The sequence below is a fragment of the Dromiciops gliroides genome, chromosome 1 (genome assembly GCF_019393635.1).
Source record: "Dromiciops gliroides isolate mDroGli1 chromosome 1, mDroGli1.pri, whole genome shotgun sequence".
NCBI lineage: Eukaryota > Metazoa > Chordata > Mammalia > Microbiotheria > Microbiotheriidae > Dromiciops > Dromiciops gliroides.
Genome location: NC_057861.1, coordinates 702,358,706 through 702,380,275, shown reverse-complemented (window position 1 = coordinate 702,380,275; position 21,570 = coordinate 702,358,706). Strand labels below are relative to the sequence as shown.

General features: G+C 49.5%; 1 protein-coding gene across 2 annotated transcripts in view; it reads left to right on the top strand.

Annotated features, from left to right (window-relative positions):
- Positions 1–21,570, top strand: part of PLXNA1 (plexin A1) — a 314,962-nt gene that overhangs the window by 176,848 nt on the left and 116,544 nt on the right. For both annotated transcript variants that reach the window (XM_044004450.1, XM_044004458.1), the window contains exons 5-8: positions 1,844–1,944; positions 4,204–4,327; positions 4,456–4,609; positions 7,796–7,895. In XM_044004450.1, the coding sequence (XP_043860385.1) occupies positions 1,844–1,944; positions 4,204–4,327; positions 4,456–4,609; positions 7,796–7,895 (479 nt within the window). The remainder of the gene's footprint in view (positions 1–1,843; positions 1,945–4,203; positions 4,328–4,455; positions 4,610–7,795; positions 7,896–21,570) is intronic.

Genomic DNA, 21,570 nt, shown 5'->3' with positions numbered 1-21,570 from the left:
CTCTTGAATCAGGCATTTAAGGCGTGAGCTCAGATTCCCTTTCCAGGCGTATCTCCCTGCTGTTGGTCACCTAACCCCAAACTCCAGCTGGACCTTGCTTATTTTTATCTTCTCCACCTTCGCCCCCAAGCCCGCTCTCCTTTACACCTTCATTTATTCATTCAACATCTTCTATATTCTGTATACTTTGCCACTCGATGTGAGGGAGGAGTAAGACATGGATCCCTGACAATCCTTACAGTGTGCTGGGAGTCATGGTATGCACTCAGAGAAACAGAATACAGACTGAGATATAAGAAATATGTAAGGTCACAGAGTACTTTGAGTATTGCAAAATCAGATGAGAGGGAATATTACTTCTAGCTCATGTGCGTATTTATGTATGTGTATGTATACATATTTATATATCTGGGGGAAAGAGAAGGGGGAGAGAGAGGGGAGAGAAGAGAAGAGGGGGGAAAGGGGAGAGACAGAAGAGACAGAGACAGAGAGAGATGAGGAGAGGAGAGAGGGAGGGAGGAAGGGGGAGGATAGAAAGAGAGGAGAGAGAGAGGTAGGCTTCTTGGGGAAGCTGGGGCTTCAGCAGGTAATGAAGGAAGGAAGTTTGTGGGGTAGAGATCCATGTTTGTAGATGGGAGGTCCTGGTGGATGTTTGGGGATGGTGACCAGAACATGAAAATCATGAAGCCTAATGAATGTGAGTTTAATGCAAGAAATGAAGGTTGCCCTCAGATTGTGAAAGGCATTGGACACCTATTATTTCCCCCATTAGAATTCAAGCTAATGAAGTCTGGGCCTGTGTTTTTGCTTTTCTCTGTATTTCTGCCCTTAGTTCGGTGCCTGGCATGCAGCAGGTACTTAATAAACACTTATTGACTGAATAGGGAGTGATTGCATGTTGTTGAGCAGGATAAAAATTTGCTAAGCCATGTTTGGAAGGTTCCCAGAGGCCATGGAGGCCAGTGGCCTCAAACTCATATAGAAATGGGGGCCACTGGGGCAGAAATGGTCTGGAAGTGGCAATAAGTAATGGCCAGAGGGGCAGCTAGGTGGCGCAGTGGATAGAACACTGGCCCTGGATTCAGGAGGACCTGAGTTCAAATCCGGCCTCAGACACTTGACACTTACTAGTTGTGTGACTCAGGGCAAGTCACTTATCCCTCATTGCCCCACAAAAAAAAAGAAAGAAAAAGAAATGGGGACTACTAAACCATCCATCAGAATCCCTCTGGGCTGCATATTGACGTAGTTTAAAAATGTCATATTATCAATGTTTTATTGTATTTTTATTTATTTTGTTAAAGACTTCCCAGTCACATTTTGCTGCCCCTGGGGGGTTGTGGGCTGCATTGGTCTGCTGGCTGTATCCAGTCTGATCTAGACCATTCTGCACCTGAAGGGGGATCCCCTCTTCCACACCCCAATAGATGGTCCCAGAGTTAGAGCCAAAAAGGACCCTAGAGACTCTCAGAGCCATCGCCCTCATTTTATAGATTAGGAAAGAGAGGACCAGTGAGGGGTGGGGTGACTGGCCCAGGGTCACACGCCTGTTGTGTCTTGATACAGGACTAGAACTAAGGTCTTGGTAGCTCCAACCTAGATACTCTGCCTTATTGTCCCAGGAACATCTCTAGTGATGGGGACATCCCTCCCTCCCATCTAGGATCCTGTGACTTTCTCAGGCAGTGCATTCTTCCCTCGAATACCTTCATTGTTCAAAGGCTTTCCCCTACACGGCGTGGAAATGGGTCCAGTTTGTTGCAGTGTGCAGAATGGGGGGCCAGCCCCATCTCCCCTCCCCTCCATGGAGCCTCTGTAATGTGTCTCTGTCTTTTCCTCATAGGTGACCCGGGTTCCAGTAGAGAGCTGTGAGCAGTATACCACGTGTGAGCTATGCCTGGGCTCCCGTGATCCCCACTGTGGATGGTGTGTCCTTCATAACATGTGAGTCTCAGTTGAAACATGGATATGGTCCCTGAGGAGGGTACGAGGGGCCCAGTCCGGCGACTACGACTCTATCCGAATTCTCGGTTCTAGTGCCAGGAATTCTGATGTATCCTTCTCTCCCCTGTGGGAGGTGCTAACCCCTTGTTCTGGGCCTTGGGGTCTCTTTGGGGAGAATATTAGACCAGGGACTTTCAAAAGACCCATGGGCGAGAAAAGAGGTTCCCAGTCCCCAAATGAGGAAGACCAGGGTGCTAGAATTAACTTTTGGACATGGGAGTCAGGAGCCCTGAACCCAGTCTGCCATTAACCCTCTGTGTAACCTTGGGTAAGTGACTTATTTTCCCCATTTGTAAAATAGAAGGGTTAGGCTGTACCTCCAGTCAGGTTCCCTTGTAGTTCTAATATTCTGTCAGTTAGGGTTTCTAAAGCTCCAGTGAAATGTGTGTTATCCCAGCTTGGGCCTGGGGAGTGTTTAATTAACTTGGGCTCACTCTTGGCTTTCCCATGGTTAGGCCGCGGCAGCCACTGGAGGGACAGGGCCTGTCGGCCAGAGAGCAGGTCACTGGCCCCCAGGATGAAGACTGCTGATGATTGCCAGGGCCCCAGGAAGTTACAGGATTTGTTTGTTATTGTTGTATATACATATATTTTTGGCTTCTTGACAGAGCTTAATTAAAGTACCCTCTGTTACTGAAGAATCAAAAACAAAATGGAGGGAAGGACCCTGAGGTTTGCCTGAGGGATGGAAGGGTGATTGTCTTCTTCTTCTTCTTCCTCCTCCCTCTGGAGAACTTGCCTAGGGTGGGAGGCCCAACAAGTGTTCTTAACTTCCTGAACCTCAAAGACTTGGCCCCTTGGTTTCTTGTGGACTCTGAAATGTCCCTAATAGATATTCAATCCTGTGCCTCCCAGAATTCCTTGTTAAAATTCCAGATAATTATGGAAAGAGGGACCACAAACTGTTATAGGCCACTGTGTTAATGATGAATGAAATCCTAGCATGTTAGATAGAACTGGATAGGAGCAAAGGCCCACTGACCTGGAGTCAGAAGGGACCATGGGAGCCAGCTAGTCTTAACTCCTCACTTTATGGTTGATGAAATGAACTTGGAAAGGGCTACAGTTTTCTTACTCGTGATCTTGGGCAGATCACTATGTTCTTTGGGTCTTGATATTTTCTTCTATAAAATGGGGACAGGCTGGGATTGGATTGGATCAATCAATAGATCTTCAAGTCTAACCCTCTCACTTTACTATTAAGGAACCTGAAGCCCAGAATGGGGCAGTGACTTCCCTACGGTCACACAGCTCGTTAGTGGCACTGCCTGGACTAGAATCCAGCTCAATATTCCTTCTTCAGCATCATTTTCCTCCCCCTTGAGACAAAGTGTTGGGATCATTCTCCCCTTCCTTGTTCTCTGGGGCAGAGGATGAGGCTAGGGCCTAGAACAAGCCATCAGGAGGTGAGAACATATTTGTTAGATGAATGTCAAGATCTGGGGCTGAGGTCTGAACAGGGCTAGTTAATTCAGCCACCTTGGCTTTATATCTTCCTGACATGTCAATCCAAGCCCTGGTATAGGTGTTGGGCTTTGAATGATGGGAACTAGTATACTGTACACTTCTTGAGGACAGGGACTGATTTTCATTTTTGTCACTGTAGACCTGGTGTATAGCAAGGTGCCCAGAATATGACGGGCACTTAATAAACAGTTTGTTGGACTGCATTGAGAGGGCATTCTTTTTTTTCTTTTTTTTTTTTTTTTGGTGGGGCAATGGGGGTTAAGTGACTTGCCCAGGGTCACATAGCTAGTAAGTGTCAAGTGTCTGAGGCTGGATTTGAACTCAGGTACTCCTGAATCCAGGGCCGGTGCTTTATCCACTGCGCCACCTAGCTGCCCTGAGAGGGCATTCTTATTGTAGGGAACAGGTTGAGTAAAGATAGGGAGGTGGGAGTGTCTCCAGGGCCCATCAAGGGGTTCTGAACAGTCCAGTTGGGTTGGAGTGTAAAAGTGGGTAGAAGAGAAGCCTAATGATTAGAAAGTATTCTCCTTGAGGTCAGGGACTCTTCCTGTTTCTCTGTGTCCCTGGCTCTAGCATGTAGTAGGTGCTTACTGAATGATTGAATAAGACTGGAAGGTCAGGTTGGTACCGAATGTAGATGGCCTTAAATGCATTAGAAAAAGAGAAAAGCTTTCCTAAAGGCGTCAGCATCCCAACGGTGGTGTCTCCTTCTTCTCCCTTCCATCACACCAGTTGTTCCCGGAAGGATCGCTGTGAGCGGGCTGACGAGCCCCAGCGTTTCGCGTCTGACCTGCTCCAGTGCGTGCAGCTCACCGTTCAGCCCAAGAACATCTCGGTCACCATGTCTGAAGTCCCGGTATGTCCTGCCTCTTCTAAACCCTTCTGCAGGTTGGGCTGGGGAAGTCTCCTCGCTGCTTCACAGGCTTCGGCAGCTTGTCCCACTCACCCCTTCTCTCCCTCCCTCTCTCATCCCTGGCCGTGTAGCTTGTCCTGCAAGCCTGGAATGTTCCTGATCTCTCAGCGGGAGTCAACTGTTCTTTTGAAGACTTCACAGAGTCAGAGAGCCGCATCGAGGATGGGAAAATCTACTGCCGCTCCCCCTCGTCCAAGGACGTGGTGCCCATCACTCGGGGCCAGGGTGAGTAGAGCACAGTGTTGTCTCGGGGTGCTAGCTCTTGGGTCACAGCGTCATTGCCTCGGTGTCCACATCTATAGAATGAGACATGGGGCTGGACCGGATGAATCAGTGACTCGTTATCCATTCACTAGGCACTGACTTTGTGGTTTGTTGGTTTGTGTTTAGTTGAGACTGAGTCTCCCTGTCTTGCCTAGGCTGTGAAAGTGCCCTGGACACCCATGGGCTGATCTTCCTATTGATGATTGACCCACGGCCTTGGGCCTGCTCCCTTTTCCCCAACATGATCCTGTCATGTCTGTTGACTTGGCTTGAATCTGGAGCCAGAAGAGGCTTTATTGATCCTCATCTAACCTAATCCCCTCATTTTACAGAGGAGCCAACTGAATCCCAGAGGGGGAGTAATTTGTACACAATAGTGAGAGCTGAACCTTGAATATAGTTCTTTGGAATACAAGTCTGGGTGTCTCCTCAGCTAGATGAGCAGTGGGCTACAGGACTGACCATTTTTAACATGGAGCCAAGCATGGGAAGAGCCCAGGGTTGTCCTACCCTCCAGCGGGCAGCTCCCTTCAGGCCAGGGGGACATTTTCCCCTTTCCTGGTATCTCTCTCTCCATGTGGTGGTTTACTTCAGAGTCAGAAGGACAAAACTGGACTTGGTGACCCCAGTAGAACCCTGAGTAATAATATTTATCTGCTTTGGATAATTGGTGAGAAGGCTGGGAGTGGGAGGCCAGGGCAATGGGGTATTTTTTCAGAGGCTCCAGAAGGCTTATTTCTGGAATCCGAGGCGGGTCTGAGAATGTCTCAGTCTAAAATTCAGTCTTAGAAACATCCTGAAAACCAGGGAGAACACGCAGACTCTAGAGCACCGCCTCCCCCTCCTTCTAGCCCAGGGTCAGGAGGTCAGCTGAGCAGTGGTCATGCTGGGCTCTGACCAGCTCTCCTCCCCGCTTGCTATCTTGGCTCCCCTTTCACATGGCACATCTGGGTGGAATCAGGATTGTGGTTTTGCAAGGACCCTACCCCCCCATGTTCCTTCATTCTGCCCCACATCCCGTGCCTGTGACATCACTGGTGCTGATGCCTGGGCCTCCTTTGAAGCCCCTGACCTTAGCTGGGAGAATGGCCTGGGGTCCCAAACACAAGACTCCAGTTCCCCCCCCAGCTGGCCCAGGAAACGCAGGCTGAGGGGCTGGGGTGGGCGGTAGCAGCATCTGATTAATATCCAGCAGCAGCCCACGGTGAATGGCCACAGTGTGTTCTGGTGGTGCTGAGCTGGCTTGAAGGCATGATGGCACATGTCCGGTGTGGCATGAGTCACTTGCAGGGAGCCCTCAGTGTTCCTCAGGCCCACCCTGGCCCTCATCCCCCGACTGCTTCTTCTGCTTTCCGGCCAGGGCTTTCCTGGTGCTGGACAAAGTGTTTGTTTTCATTTCAAACGCTGGCTCCCATGGGGAGCATTTGAACTCATGTTTACTGAGTTCCTCCGAAGACCCTGGGTCAGAGGATGCTGAGTGGGAGTGTCAGGGCTTGGGAGGTTGGGCTGGATCCTTTTTCCTTGGCCGGGGAACAGACCGGAACACAGGCGGGAGCCTCGGCAGATGCTGGACTCTGGGGCTCTGCTGCATCCCAGTCTCTGTGGGGGGAGACCAGAGGGGCACAAGCCTCCAGGCCCTTGAAGTGCTGGCTGTCTAGTTAGGGGGACCAGACTTAGCCAGAAGAAAATACCGGAGTGGGGCTCACGGGATGGCGTGATCAAAGCTCGGCTTGTGGCTTCAGACTGGGAGTCCGACAGGGAGTTCAGAGAAAGGGGAAGTCACTGTGGGCTGGAGAAGTAATAATGAAAAAAAGGGAGCTTCCATTTGTATGAGTCAGTGCAGCAGAGTGGATGGAGGGAGAGGGATCCTTGGGGTCAGGAGAACCTCAGTGTCCCTGGGAGCTCTCTAGGACATGCCCATGTGCAGGGGGAGAGAACGTCTCTGTGCCCCAACAGTTCTTAACCTAGCTGCTGTCACAGACCCCCTTGGGCAGCAGGCAGAGGCCCGTGGGGCCTTTCTCAGAACAATGTTTTCAAATGCATACAATGAAATTTATAGGATCACAGATAAAACCAGTTACACTGAAACACAGTTATCAAAATATTTTTAAAAGACCATCCTTTCCCTACCCTGATGAAATTTAAAAAATAAATCTGTGTATAGTAGCCATCCCTAGGGCGAGGGAGGAGGAAACAAAGGGGGTAAGGAAGAAATGTACATGATAACTTTATTATCTTTAAAAGGAATAGCAAAGCATACTTAATATATTTACAGTTTCATGGGGGATTATCTTTTTATTGTACTATGTTATGGAATTGCTTGCTTTATTCCATAAATTAAAAATAAAAGAAGTAAAAATTTAAAAAAAGAAATGGAAAAAATCTGCATAGCGTTTTAAAGTTTAGCAGAATGCGTTATGTTTATAAGAGCATTTGAGTCTTCAGACGGCCTTTCGAAGGGGAGGTAGGAGAGGCATCATTCTCCCTCTGGTACAGATGAGGTAACAGAGTGAAGCCTTGGCCCTGGTTACAAGGCTGCTCAGCAGAGATGCTCTGCTGGGATGCCAGGTCCAGCCTTGCTTCTGTGTAGTTAGGGGAGGCTTCCTGGAGGAGGCAGGACTGCTAATGGGAGGATCTGAGGAGGTCGTGGAGTTGCTGGAAAGAACGACTTCTTGGTGTCTGTGATTCTGTAATCTGTAACCCCCTCTCTCTGGTCAGGGCAGGGCTGGGGTGGGATCTCATGTCTGGAGGTGATCCTTTCTCTACTGTTGTCATGAGCCTCCTTCTCCAAAGTCTCCCGAGCTGGGTCTTGCAGGGCACAGGTTGGAAATTCTAGACTGACCTTCAGCCACTGTTTGTAGCCCAGGGCAAGGAGTCCAGAGACCCGGCCTAACTACTGGACTCCCTGGGTGATCTAAGGGAAGTCACTGAGCACTCTGGCCTTCAGCTGCTCCATCTGTAAATTGGGAGATTTGATCTAGATGATGCCAGAGGTACTGAGCACCCTGACTCTGAAGCTCAGCTTGGCCTCAGCCCCTGGATCTGGGGGAACAAAAGGGCCGGGAGGGTCTCTGACTGCTCTGTACCCTGAGCCCCACCTTTCTCCTCTTCTCTACACTCATACATTCCTCCTTATTTCTCTTGAAGGAGACAAAAGGGTTGTGAAGCTTTACCTGAAGTCCAAGGAGACGGGAAAGAAGTTTGCATCTGTGGATTTTGTCTTTTACAACTGCAGCGTCCACCAGTCGTAAGTACCCAGCAGCCACTGTGCCGGTAGCCCTTCCTGGGGCTGGTATTCCTTAGTGCTTTTCCCAGGGGAGGTCCCAAGTTGCATCAGCACGGTGTCCCTGGTGGTGTGGTGAGCAGCCTTCCCCTCTCTTACCTGTGGTCTTGGACACCAGTGGTACACGTGTGAGAAGCTGTTAGTGCTGGTGGTAGGGGCTGGTCTAGGGACGTTGTTAGCAGCTGGTCTGGGGCCGGTGTTAGGAGATGGTGTGAGGCCAGTGTTTGGTACTGGTCTGGGGCTGGTGTTAGGGGCTGATCTGGGGCTGCTCTGGAGCTGGTGGTAGGGACTGTAGTCAGTGTTATGGGTTAGTCTAGTGAAGTTAACAGCTGGTCTGAAGCCAATGTTAGGAGTCAGCTTGTGACAGAGATTTGGGCTTTGGCTGTGGCCGAGGAACAAGGCCAAACTACCCGATTCCCCTAGGGAGGAAGCCTGGTGGCCTGGCTGCACTGGCCCTGAGTTGTGACCACTGAGCTTCAGCAGCCAGAGGAGGGGACGGGGGTCCCTTTGTGTGGGGAGAAAGCAGGGCAGATGAGTGGCTGGAATGTGGAGCTGGAGCCCCCCTCCCCTGAGGCCCTGCTTTGTGGCAGAGTGAAGTCTTAAGGCTAACCCAGCCCCTTGGAGCCTCGTTTTTCTTATCTATAAAATGAAAACACTAGGAATTGCTCTCTCTACCCTCATGGGGCTGTGATAGATTAAATGCTTTGCAATCCTTTAAAAGAAAACTTCCCAAATAAACGCCCTGGGTCTGTCCTCCCTCTCCATCCCTTGTGGTTCCTCACCTCCTGACCCTAGGAGATCTGGTAACATCATGATTCATTCCTAATCATTCAAGGATCCTTCTCCTCTGCCTTCCTTTTGTTATTGTTTAGTCGTGTCCCTTCTCTTTGTGACCCCATTGGGGGTTTTCTTGGCAAAGATACTGGAGTGGTTTGGCCATTTCCTTCTCTCGCTTATTTTACAGGTGAGGAAACTGAGATGAACAGGGTTAAGTGACTTGTCCAGGGTCACACAGCTCTAGTAAGTGTCTGAGGCCAGATTTGAACTCAGGAAGCTGAGTCTTCCTGACTCTAGGTCTGACACTATCCACTGTGCTATCAGATGCCTGAACTTTCCTCTTACTTGCTAATAATCTTTGTAGCTGAGCAGAGGCCTGATGAGGGAGCCCTGGCTGGGCTTTAGGAAGCTAGGATGGAGGCTGCTTTGGTACCAGGTGCCTTGTGTTATGACTGGGCGGGGAGGGGTTCCAGTTTTCTCCTACTTCTTTTTTTTTGGGGGGGTGGGGGTGGTCTGAGGAATTTGAGGTTGGCCACTCAGTTGCTTATTTCCCCAAGTTAAATAGAAGCTTGGGCCTGGAGGTCTTGTGCTTGTCCTGATAATTCTGAGGGATGATGGAGTTATGGGATTAGGAGGTCATGACGTCATAGGATTGAGAGCTAGATAGGCCCTCTGAGGTCAACTAGGCCTTCATTTTTACAGAGGAGGAAATTGAAGGTTAGAGAGGTGAAATGACTTAATAATCCCAGGGAGTATGTAGTGCTTTAAGGTTTGCAAAGTGCTTTACAAATATTCTAGGTTCGGGCTGTTATCACCATTGTAACAGATGAGGAAACTGAGGCAAACAGAGGTTAAGTGACCTGCCCAGAGTCACATTGCCAGTAAGCGTTTGAGGCTGGATTTGAACTCAGATCTTCCTGACCGCAGGCCCAACTTTGTTTTGTCACTTATTTTCTTCAAGGTTCCATGTCTAATAAGTAGCAGAGTCATGGGTCCTGAGTCTAAATGCCGGTTTTGCCAGTTTTACCTTGGGCAAGTCTCGACCTCTCTGAGCCTCGGTTTCCTCACTTGTAAAAAGAAGGGGTTGGACCTTGTGACCTCTGTAGTTCTCCCAAACTCTTTATCTATGATGCAATATCCCATTCGAGGAACAAAGACAGGACGATGGGGATGGAATGACGTTTTGGCATAGGCAGAAAGGGAAGAGAGGAGGTTGTGCCAGCTCAGAGATGGCTTTGAAGGCCCAGCCAAAAAGTTCAGACTCGCTCCAGCGGTCTGGGAAGGATGTGATGAATTCCTCCAGGCCTTTCTCCTGGCTCTCACATGTCTGGCCTGTGCATGAGGAAGAGAATTGTGGGCAGGCAGGTGCTTCTCATCTTACGTATCCCCTTCAACCTGTCTTCTGTCTCTGGCCCCACCACTGCTTACTTTGTCAAAGAGCACCTTGTTTGTTTGTGATCCAAAAGGCAAAAGGGAGCTTTGGCCTTGGGCTTTCTCTTTTAGTTTGGTGATTCTTGGAGTTCCCCTGTGGGGCCTCAGAAGGGAGAGAGATTCTCCAGGTGAGAACAGTCACGACTAAACGGTCCCCCAGACTTGGTCTGGGGTGTGTGGGGTAGGGTTTTCCCCCAGAGATGCTGGCTTGCTTTTGTCTGACTAGCCTCCTACACCAGGAAGCCGCTTCTGCTTTCTGAAACATCTTCCCCCACCTTTGCTTTCCTCCAAGGTGTGGGTGCCAGCTAGGTTTGGCTCGTAGTCAGTGGAAGTAGGAGGAGATGAGGTTTCCTCCAGGTGGCCCCCCAGAGATTCCCCAGAAGGAGCTTCAGAATAGCTCTGGGGCTCCGCAGGGTCCCTGCTCACCTGTCTCTCCCAGCATCTTAGGCAGCCCAAGGGGACCAGGCCTGATCTTCCTCCTCTGTGCTTCTTGCTGGTGAGCCATCTTCTCTGCATCTCAGAATACTGTCTGCTGTTCAAGGCCCAGCCTAACTGCCACCACCTCTGTGAAACCTTTCCTTCCTCACCCAGCCCACAGAAGCCTCTCCCGCTGGACTCCCATGGCCCTCCCCTGCTCTCTTCTCTGTTCTTTTGTCACGTATGACATAGCTTATGTTGTCATCAGCTTTACACACACGGTTTTCTTGGCAACATGGCGCTAGTCTTGGAGACCGCTCAGTCATAGAGTCAGGAAGTCTTGCTCCAGGATCTGGCCTTGGTGCTTCCTCCCTCTGTGACTCTTGGAAGAAATACTTAGCTTCCCTGAATCTTCATTTCCTCATCTATTTGATGGGGTCAAGGATGTTGGTGCCACCTTGTTGTGAGGAAAGGACTTTTAAAACAGGACTTTGGGATTGGAGGGAGCTCAGAAGCCCCCTGGTGTGACCTGTCCTTGGACAGGGAGCCGCCCTTATAACATCCTAGGCCAACGGGCATTGAGCATCAACTTGGAGAGCTTGGCAAGGGGGGCCCATTGTTTGCTGAGGCAGCCCGTTTTCAGTGCTGGAGAAATGTCAACTCCTCCTCCTCCCCCTTTCCTGTTTTTCTTCCTTTCTCCATCTCCTCTTCCTCATCCCCTTTCACTTGACTTCTTCATCTTCTTTTCTTCTCTTCATCTTCTACCTTTTTTCCCTTTTTTCTTTCACTTCTTCCTTTTTTCTCCTTATTTTTTTCTATTCTTGTCCTTTCTATTTCTTCCTTTTTTTTTTTTGGCGGGGCAATGAGGGTTAAGTGACTTGCTCAGAGTCACACAGCTAGTGTCAAGTGTCTGAGGTTGGATTTGAACTCAGGTACTCCTGAATCCAGGGCCGGTGCTTTATCCACTGTGCCACCTAGCTGCCCTCCCTTTCTTCCTTTTTTTAAATCCCTCTTCCCACCCTTTCCTTTAATCCCTTCCTCCCTTCTTTCCTTCCTTCCATTCTTCCTCCCTCCCTCCCTCTTTTTTTCTCTCCCTTCCTTCCTCCCTTCCTCCTCTTTGTCTCAGTCTCTCTCTACCCTCTTCTCCCCTCCCCTTCCTTTTCTTCCTCCTGTTCCTCTTCCTTATCTTTCTTTCCTTTAACCTCTCCTTTCTCTTTCCCCCCTTCCTCCTCCACAGTCAAATTGTTATCTCCATCATCTCCCAAGCTAAATCACACCCTCTGCAGGTATCTTTTTTATCCTCCCTAGCATCTAGCAAACAGCTGGTCATTATCTGAATGACTCGGGACGAGGCATGTCACTTCTCCGGAGCCCAGTTCCTACATCCGTGAGAGGAAAGGCTGGGTCCGGCAGTCTCGAAGGTCTCTTTTCAGCTCTTCTGATCCTCCTCTCGGGCAGTTCGTGCTGAGCACCTGGTGGGGTGTAGATAATGAATGCTGGAGGCGGCCAGCTGAAGGAGGGATCTCACTGGGCTGGAAGCGGGCCCACACAGGGCTCCCTGATAACTGCTCCCTCCAGCCCAGTGGGCTGCCCAGACACTAGAATGGGTTTTCTTCCCCCTGTTGTCTTTTCAATAAACTTGCTATTGGTGTAGTTTTCTCAGTTTGAAATGGAGCATCGGTTACATCTTTGGAAAGTCTGGGGGCAGATGGGCTGGAGTTTCTTGAAGGTCGTGTATATTGACGTGGGATCACAGACACAAGCCGAGGAGTCTCACGGAAGGGCACAGTGTTCTTTAGTCTGAACCAAACACAACCTCTGATTCTGAATTGTCAGTGATTGGTTCCCCTCCACCTGGGTCAACACCAGCCAGACAGAAAGGATGAGGCCAGCCCATAGACCCGTAGACTCCCAGAGCTGAGAAGGGCCTCGGGCTTCTTCCCAGTGTGGGGAATTTTCTTGCACCCCAGCCATGATGGGTGATCATCCGGCCTGTGCTTGACTCCCCCAGGCAACGAGCAGCTTCTGCCTCCTGGGACAGCTCTGGTCGTGCTCCGGGGCCATCTCTAAACTCTGCCAACTTTCTTCCTGTCATGGGCAGCCTCCCCCCAGGGCCATATGCAGGAGGATCCAAATTGGGAAGAGACTGTCCTTGATTCCCTGACATGCTCTGAGTGGGGGCTGGGTGGGGGTGCTTTTACCAGCTTCTGTTGTCACCGCGTCTCAAGCGGACGTCACTGGGTGGGTTATTTTGGTTCTATTTCCTTCCCCTAGCATCACTTGAGTCTCGGTATTTTCTTACATTACTCATTGTTCATATGTCTGCCCTCTTTCTGTGTGTTCTTCTTGGGGGAAGGGAGGCAGATTATTTAATCAGTAAGCATTTATTAAGCACCTACAGTATGCCAGGGTTTTATAGGTATTGATTGACTGAAGCCTAGGCCAAGCAGGGAGTTCTGATAGTAACCCTGTTGGAGAGAGCAGACATAGTCCTTATGCCTGGTCTGGGCCTTCCTGCTCCTGGTCTTGTGCTTAACTCTGTCTCTTTCTGTCTCACTGTGTCTCTCTGTCTTGGTGGTCCGTTTGTCTGTCTTCCTACCTGCCTTGCCCTCTCTCTATCTCTTCTCCTGCTTCTGTCTCTCTTCTCTTGGTCTTTCTGTCTCCCTCTCTCTCTTCTTTCCACCTCCCTTTCCTCTTTCTGTCTCCATCTATATCCCTGTTGGTCTCTGGCTGTCCCTCTCTGTCTCTCCATCTCTCTCCGTCTGTCAGTCTATCTCTCTCTTCCTTCCTCTGTCCCTCCCCCTCCTCCCTCCTCCCTGCTCCTCTCACCACAAACAAAGCCTTGGGCTTGGGTATGCGTCAGTCACAGCAGAAGGGAATATGGGGGAGAGGCCCTCCAGGATCCATAGAAGGGGCACAATGGCACCACTCGGGGCCCAAGCCTTGAGAACTGGAGGCTCAGGCTGCAGGTGAGACCCAGGGCCAGGTGGGACAAAGCCCGGTATCCCTGCTCTTGTACCACTGACAGCATCACGGATAGGGGAAATGATTGCACTTGAGTGACCTTGAACATGTCTCTTTCCTCTTATGGGCCTTGGTTTTCTCCTCTCATAAAATGAAGAGGTTGGGCTGAATTCTTCCCAGGATCTCCTTGATGTCTTCCATCAGGAGAGCTGTCGTCTTGGGTGCTGGCAGACTAGATACGTGGTTGGATGGGGGCCTCAAAAAGAGGAGGGGTCTGCAAGCCGAGGCAGGTGAGAAGAGAAGGGTTCCTAGAGCTAGTGAGACAGATGTTAGTTCAGCATGAGAAAAAACCTGCCTAAAAATGAGAACTCCCAGCAGAGGTGTTAGGGGACTTCCTGGGGAGGTCATGAACTCCACAGCTGGAGATGTGCCAGCACGTCCCTCTTGTGGGCCCCCTCCCCCCCCCCCCGAAACGGTGCTTGGCCCAGTTCTGATGCTGGGTGGGAGGCAGTGCCGAGTGGCCTCGAGGTCACCGAGTGGCCTTCCCTCTCTAAGAAGCAGGGCTGGTAGGTGCTGGTGGCACAAAGGTGAAAAATGAGACATTTCCCATTCTCAAGGTGTTTGCACTCTGTTGTGGGAGAAAATGTGGGTATCGTTGGTATGGACGGAACAAACACCCACTATTTAGGTAGTCCCCGGAGGAGTCCTCCTCCTGGGTTCTGCCTCAGAGACTTTCTCTCTGTATGACTGTGGACGAGTCTGAGACTCAGTTTCCTTATCTGGAAAGTGAGGTCAGACTAGAGGGTCCTGTCCTGTCTGCGTGCAGCCCTGTGGCCTTGTGATGAGGAGAGGCCATGCTCAAGGAGCCAACGGAGCTTGGTCTGGAGGGTCGAGCAGAGGGAAGGAGGCTGTGAATTGTAGCTGGTGTGGGGGCATTAAGATGGGGGGCGGGCATGTGAGGAACAGAGAGGAGGCTGCTCAGGCTGGGCCACACGGCCTCAGGTCGGGGAGTGAGGTATGAAGAGCCTGAAGGGGAGCAGACACAGACCAAGGTGTAAAGAAGGCTGAGCAGCGGAACCTCAGTCACACCCAGAGAATGAGTTTCCTCTTGGCTGCTGGACGGGGGCATGTGAGGTGTGACAGTTGGTCACAGGTTGTCTGCTGCTTCCTGCTCTGGGTTTAAGTAGCCTTGTGGGTGGGGATGGGTAACAGCTAACAGAGGTTCCAGATCAAGGCAGAGTTCTAGTTAAAGGCAGGGTTCCAGATCAGAACAGGCTTCTAGATTAAGGCAGGGTTCCTGATCAGGACAGGATTCCAGATCAATGCAGGGGGTCTAGTTAAAGGCAGGGTTCCAGATCAGAACAGGCTTCTAGATCAAGACAGGCTTCCTGATCAAGGCAGGGTTCCATGAGGCCACAGCCTTCTGGGAGCCCTCATGCTTTGGGGAGCAGAGGGGGGCATCTGGGTGGCTCCCCATGGGCTAATTGTGGCAAGTCCTGTGGGGCCCCCTGAGAACTTGGAATGAGCAGGAACTCTGGAGGGAAGCCCACTCAGGCTCACCAAGGGGCAAAGGGTGCATTGGAGACATGGTCCCTCACACTCCCATGGAGTTCAGCATCCCCTCCAGGGACTTGTGAGGCAGCAACACTTTCTCAAGTCTATCAATAGTGGCTTTTAACAATCGAAGTCCATGCAATAAGCATTTAGTAAGCGCCTGCTGTCTGTAAGGTCCCATGCTGGTGGTTCTGGGAGAAGTGAAAACTAGAGCCCAGCCTTCCAGGAAGGGAAAAGGTGAATAGGCACAGAGGTGACAGTGAGCCTGCTGTGTGGGGTAGTGAGGACACACCTGGCTGGGGCTGACTGTGTGGAGGTGTGGGGGTAAGGTGGGAGAAATGGAGTCATTGGATTTCAGAACAGAAGGGACTATAAGGTAGCTTTGGGCAAGATTGAAGAAACCCTTGGATACCAGGGCAAGGAGTTTAGACTCGATCTCACAAGTATTAGAAAGATTGAGGAGGGACGCGATGGAAGAAATGTTTTAAGAACATGTATTTGGTATGGGGGAAGGGAATACGCATTTACATAGAGCCTCCTGTATGCTAGACATTGCACCAAGAACTTCTTACAAGTATTACCTCATTTGTCCCTCACAGCAGCCCCGGGAGGTGGGTGCTGTTACTACTCCCATTTTGTAGTTGAGGAAATGGAGGCAAACAGAAATTGTGACTTGCCCAGGGTCACACAGCTATTAAGTGTCTGAGACTGGATTTGAACTCGGTTTTTCCTGACTCTGGGTTCAGAGCTCTGTACACTGCTCAGCCAGCTGCCTCACAGATATTAGATGTAGAAAGCATTGGGAGGGGAGAGACTGGATGCTATTGAGTGACCCAGCAGTGAGAGGTTGAGGACCTGGATTTTTTAGTCACCATCACCTTGGTTCCCGTCCTTGGTTGCGTGTCCCCACATTCTCATTTACCTGGGCTGTCGAGGCTTGTCTGAACACGGGCAGGTGTGAGCGGTGCCTCGCAGGTGCTTGGAGATCCCTCCGTGACACAGCCAGAAACATCGGAGGTTCGTTCTGTCCTCTGGGGAAGGTCAGCTAAGGAGGAAAACCAAGTAAGCCATCACATGCAGAGAGAGTCTGCCAGATGAGAGCTCACCCCATCCCTCAGGGTCACTGAGGGGGAGGGGGCCGGTGCAGGAATGAAGCCAGGCTCCCAGCCAAGGACTGCCGCCGCTGCCGCCACTGCTGCCGCTGCCCTTGTGGGGAAGGGCAGGGCCCTTCGTGGTGAATCCTTCACACAGCTGGAACAGGCCCAAGGCCTGCTTGGGGTTTCAGAGTCCCTAGGGAGGCCAGATGAGGGTGGGAGGGCTTGGGGACCAAGAGACCACACAGCTAGCTGCAGGGAGGGTGCGGCCTGGCTGAGGGCTGGAGCAGGAGTGACCACGTCCCCGTCTGCCCTCCAGAAGATGCATGCCCCTCGTCCTTCACAGGCTATGTGATCCCTTCCTAGGAATACCTAAAGGAACCATGGATAGATTGTATTGGAAAGGGCGTTTGATTTGGTGTCAGAGGCCCTGAGTTCAAATCCTGACTCCTCTTTATTTCTTTATACCTCTGATTTTGGGAAGATTCTTCACCCTTCTGGGCCTCTTTGTAAAAGGACGAGATTGGGAGCAGCTAGGTGGTGCAGCGGATAAAGCACTGGCCCTGGATTCAGGACGACCTGAGTTCAAATCCAGCCTCAGACATTTGACACTAGCTGTGTGACCCTGGGCGAGTCACTTAACCCTCATTTGCTCCACCAAAAAAAAAAAAAAAAGGAGGGGACCAAGTGAGATGGTCTCTGAGGTCCCTGCTTGATCTAAATCAGTGGCAGACAGAGAGACACATATGGGGAGTGGGGAGGAGAGGAGAAGATGAGTGAGACGCTCCTCTGGGTTCTTTGCCTTCCTCCTCAATGTGTTCTGATGCAGTTTCTAGGGCTATGATTGGTGCCTTGGCAGAAGCGACCCCTTCGCCCTCCTTTCCCTCTTGTGATCAGAACAGATAAGCACTCCTAGAACATGGCCTAGTCATAGTCTATCCTAGGACCTTCCATTTCCTCCGCTCTATCTCATATTTACCAAAGAAGCTGCCTGTTGTCTCCTTTCTTAGAATAATAGTTGACATTGCTATAGTGCTTTATTTTTCAAAAAAACATTTTATAAATATTGTCTCCTTTGATCATAACGATCCTGGGAGGTAGGTGCTGTTATTATTCCCCTTTTATAGATGAGGAAACTGAGGCCTGGGGGTGGGGCACACAGCTAATAAAGTGTTTGAGGCAGAATTTGAACTCAGGACTTCTGGGTGCCACATTCAGTTTTTTTTTTTTTAATCCATTGTACCACCTATCTGCCTCCATTAGAATGCATACTACTTGCGGGCAGGGATCAAATTTTTTTGTCTTCCTATGTATGTATCTCTAGTCTTTAGCGTAGTTCCTGGAATATCATAAGCACTTAATAAATGTTTGTTGACTGACTCTCTTGTCTCCCACATCTCTGCTCTGATGGGGATCATCCGTTCCATTTTCTCTTTGCCAAGACCTTCATCAGTCTTTCCATTATTTAGAGCCCATCTTCTTTTTAATGATTTGTTAATTTGTATTGTTGTAATCATTGTATATATTGTGGTAGGTAGAGAGAGGGAGATGGAGAGATAAATGGAGATAGAGGGAGAGATAGAGATAGATGGAGATAGATATGGTTGGATGGATAGACATGGATAGGTAGGGAGAGATTGATAGCTGGAAATAGAGATTGATGATAAGTAGATTGAGATCATTTGATAGAGAGAGAGAGATACATAGAGATAGAAAGATGGATGGAAGGAGGGAGAGAGAGAGAGAATAACTACCTTATAATAGTTCCTACCTCCCAGGGTTATTGTGAAGAAAAATGAGATGATATTTGTAAAGTGCTTTGCAAACATGTAAAATGTGAGACTATTCTAGAGCATTTATTAAGTGCTTACTATCTACTAGGTGTTGTGCTAAGCACTAGGGCACAAAGACAAGTGGGCAAGACAGCTCCTGACCTCAGGGAGCTTACATTCACATGGGAGAAGAAAAGACACAAAGGGGGGTTGTGTATAAAAGGAGCTCAGCTGGAGACAACCAGGTCACCACCCATCAGCCCCTGCCTCCTCACAGGCAGGGGCTAAAGATCAGGCAGGAGGCAAATGAGGATGACGGCTGGAGTTTGCAGTCATCATGGTGTGCATGGAGATGGACAGTGCTCTCCTCCTCACTCTGCTTTCTTCCCTGTGCATCAGGTCACCCAAACCTTCCCTGACTTATCTGAAATGTGTTGGTGGTCCTCATTTCTTCCCTTGTCCCAATCCAGGGGCCTTTCCATCCCTGTTAAGTCTGACACAAAGGTTTGTTTTGGGGAAAGGAAGTTCTGTAACAAGGCAGGGAGACACTTATCCTTCAGCCGGATTCCTCTAGGAACCTTAATTAACGAGTTCTTCCACATGTTTGTGTTTGCCTTTTCTAATTTTAAGTAAACTCAGTTTAAAAACTGTTGAACCTAAAGCTCACAAGTAAAAAAAAAAATTACGGAACAGCAACACCTTGACATTGGTGAAATCCATTCTTTAACTACATTTACAAGATGTAAATTGAATTTCCATGATTGCATTGCACAGGACCAAGAGGGTACCAGTTGGCTCTAGGCAGTGTTGTAACCTGCCATTATTAGACCTTGTACCTCCCCAGGCCGAAGAAGAGAGAAGGGTCTCATAGGACCCCAGAGTTAGAGGAGAGGGGGACATTAAAGGTCAAGCGCCCCCCCCCCCCAATTTAACTGATGTGGGAACTGAGGCTCACAGAAGTTCACATAAGGAATGAGGGGCTGGTAAGCCAGGCTTCAGGCTTAAGTACTGTGGCTCTCCATTCATTGATGATGATGAATGATTGGGCTCTGCTTCTCTTCTCCTCCCCCAATTCCAGACTCTTCTAAGAATGGAGTTAAACCATTCTCAGGCATGGCATCTGTAGCCTCTTTGGTCTGCTGAGGAATTAGCCCCAAGGGAGTTCAAAGACAGGATGCCACAGGCTGTGTGGCCTTGGTCAGATCACAACCTCTCTGAGCTGCTCATCTATAAGATTGGTAGGCTAGACCCACTTGGATGGAAAACCTCAGCCAATTCTGTTCCACAAAGCTGGTTCTAATATAATTCCCAGCATGTAGTGGGCTGGCTTTTCCATGTTAAGTAATACTCCATGGCTCACATTTACAGGGGCTTCAAAGTTGACAGAGTAGCTAGGTGGTTCAGTGGTTAGGGCGCTGGGCTTGGAGTTAAGGAAGACCTGAGTTCAAATCCAACCTCAGACACTTACTAGCTATGTGACCTTGGGTAGGTCACTTCACCTTTGTTTGCTTCAGTTTCCTCATCTGTAGAATGGGGATGATAATAATAGCATCCACCTCCCAGTGTTGTTGTGAGGATCCAATGACATATTAATTTATGAAGTCCCTATAAATGTTAGCTGATGATAGTAATTCATTAATACTTTGCAGCAGCCCTCCCCGTGAGATGGGTAGTGAATGTGTCCTTAGCCTCATCTGATAGGATATAGGAATGGGAGGGGCTTGTGACTAGAGTTTAGAATGGACAGAATATTAAACAAAGGCTTATTGAGTCTGGTTGAATTGAATCGACTTGAGACCCTTTCGTTTTACAAGGGGAGGAAACTGAGGCCCGGGGAAAGAAAAAGGGCAGAAGGGAAATAAAAGTGGTTGTGTGTGGAGAGTATTCATGGACTCTAAGATGATCAGCCTTGGGGTGAGCAGTAGGGGCCGAGAATATACTGCAGGCTTGTGTGGCTGGCAGAAGAAGCATTGCAAAGCCCTGTTGTGGGCTATCAGCAGGGGAGGGGAGAGGCCTCCCAGACCCCTGCAAGGCCTGAGGAAGGGACGAGTTGCTGACTCACTAGAATTAGCCCTCCAGATGTTGGGAGGGGCAGCATTCTCCCTCCTACTGGTGTTTGTGTATATTGTGGGCGGCCTCTGCTCTTACCCGCTTCCCTCTCCCTTATTCTAGGATGATGTTGGAGTGAGGGATAAAAGGACATCTCCCTCCTGTTTTTTCCTGGGCTGTAAGAATACTGAGCACTGGAGAGGAATGGGAGACCCCTGTTTTATGCTTCAGAGTTCACCTCAAGTCCCACCTTGCACTGGCACTCAGCCTCTCTTGGGGCCTCAGTCTTTACATCTCTTAAATGGGGACAGGGGGAAGGTTGGGCTAGATGTGTCCCAGCTCAGTGGCCTGTGGTCCCTATTCCAGCTACTGACATCTAGCACCTGCTCTCCTGGCTGTCTTTGGTAGGCTTGTGAGGGTCTCTAACTAGATCGGGTAAAGCCCGTAAGGAAGTATCATGGGATGTTTCGATCTGGAAAGACTGCAGACCTAGTGTCACTCTCTTACTTTACAAATGAGGAAACCGAGACACAGAGCGCTTAAGAGACTAGCCGGTGATCATGCAGGGAGTAAATGACAGAGGCGTCAGCTGAACTCTGGGCCGATGATTCTAGGGCCAGCGCTTTAACCCTGCCTGGTCCTTTGATGTCTTCCACACAGTCAGATGAGTGGTGCAGCCAGGGCGTGATGGGTGGGGGTTGGAAGGAGAAAGAGATCATAGGGTTGTGTTCCAGGGAGGATTCCTGAAGGGGAGGGGTTTAGGTGCCAGGTCTGTCCTCCTAACTAAGATCATAGAACTTAGGGACCTTTAAAAAAAAAGTGTTAGAATCTTGTTTTCACATGACCTTCATTTCCAAATATATCCCTTCCGCCTCCAATCCCTAGAGAGCAATCTCTTGCAACACAGAATTAAAAGGAAAGGGGAAAAAAGTTCAGTTAAACTCACCAGCACATCAGCGAATCCTGAGAATATTCACAACCTTGGCTCCATTTTATTTTATTTTTCCACTTTAAATTTTTTTTTTTTAAATAAAGTTGTTTAGGGGCAGCTAGGTGGTAGGATAGAGCATGAGCCCTGGAGTTAGTAGGACCTAAGTTCAAATTTGGCCTCAGACACTTGACACTTGATACTTACTAGCTGTGTGACCCTGGGCAAGTCACTTAACCCCAATTGCCTCACCAAAAAAATAAAAAATAAAAGTTGTTTAATTTTACGTGGATTTATAATCTGTCCTTCATTCTGCCTCCTCCTACTGGATAACAACCAGCCCCTCCTGAAAATTAAACCTTCAAAATAAACACACACAGTCCAGCAAAACAATTCCCCACATTGGCCGTGCCTGAAAATGTATGTCTCCCTCTTCGTTTTAAGTTCATCACCTCCTTGACAGGAGGTGAGCAGAGTGTTTTATCTTCACTCCTCCAGCCTCATGGGTTATCACTTCATTGATCAGACCTCTGAAGTCTTTCCAAGTTGTTTTTCTCTATAATGTTGTTGTCACTGTATAAATTGTTCCCCTAGTTCTGCATTCGTCCAAATAGGTCCTTCCAGTTCCTTGTGAAATTGTCCTCTTTGTCATT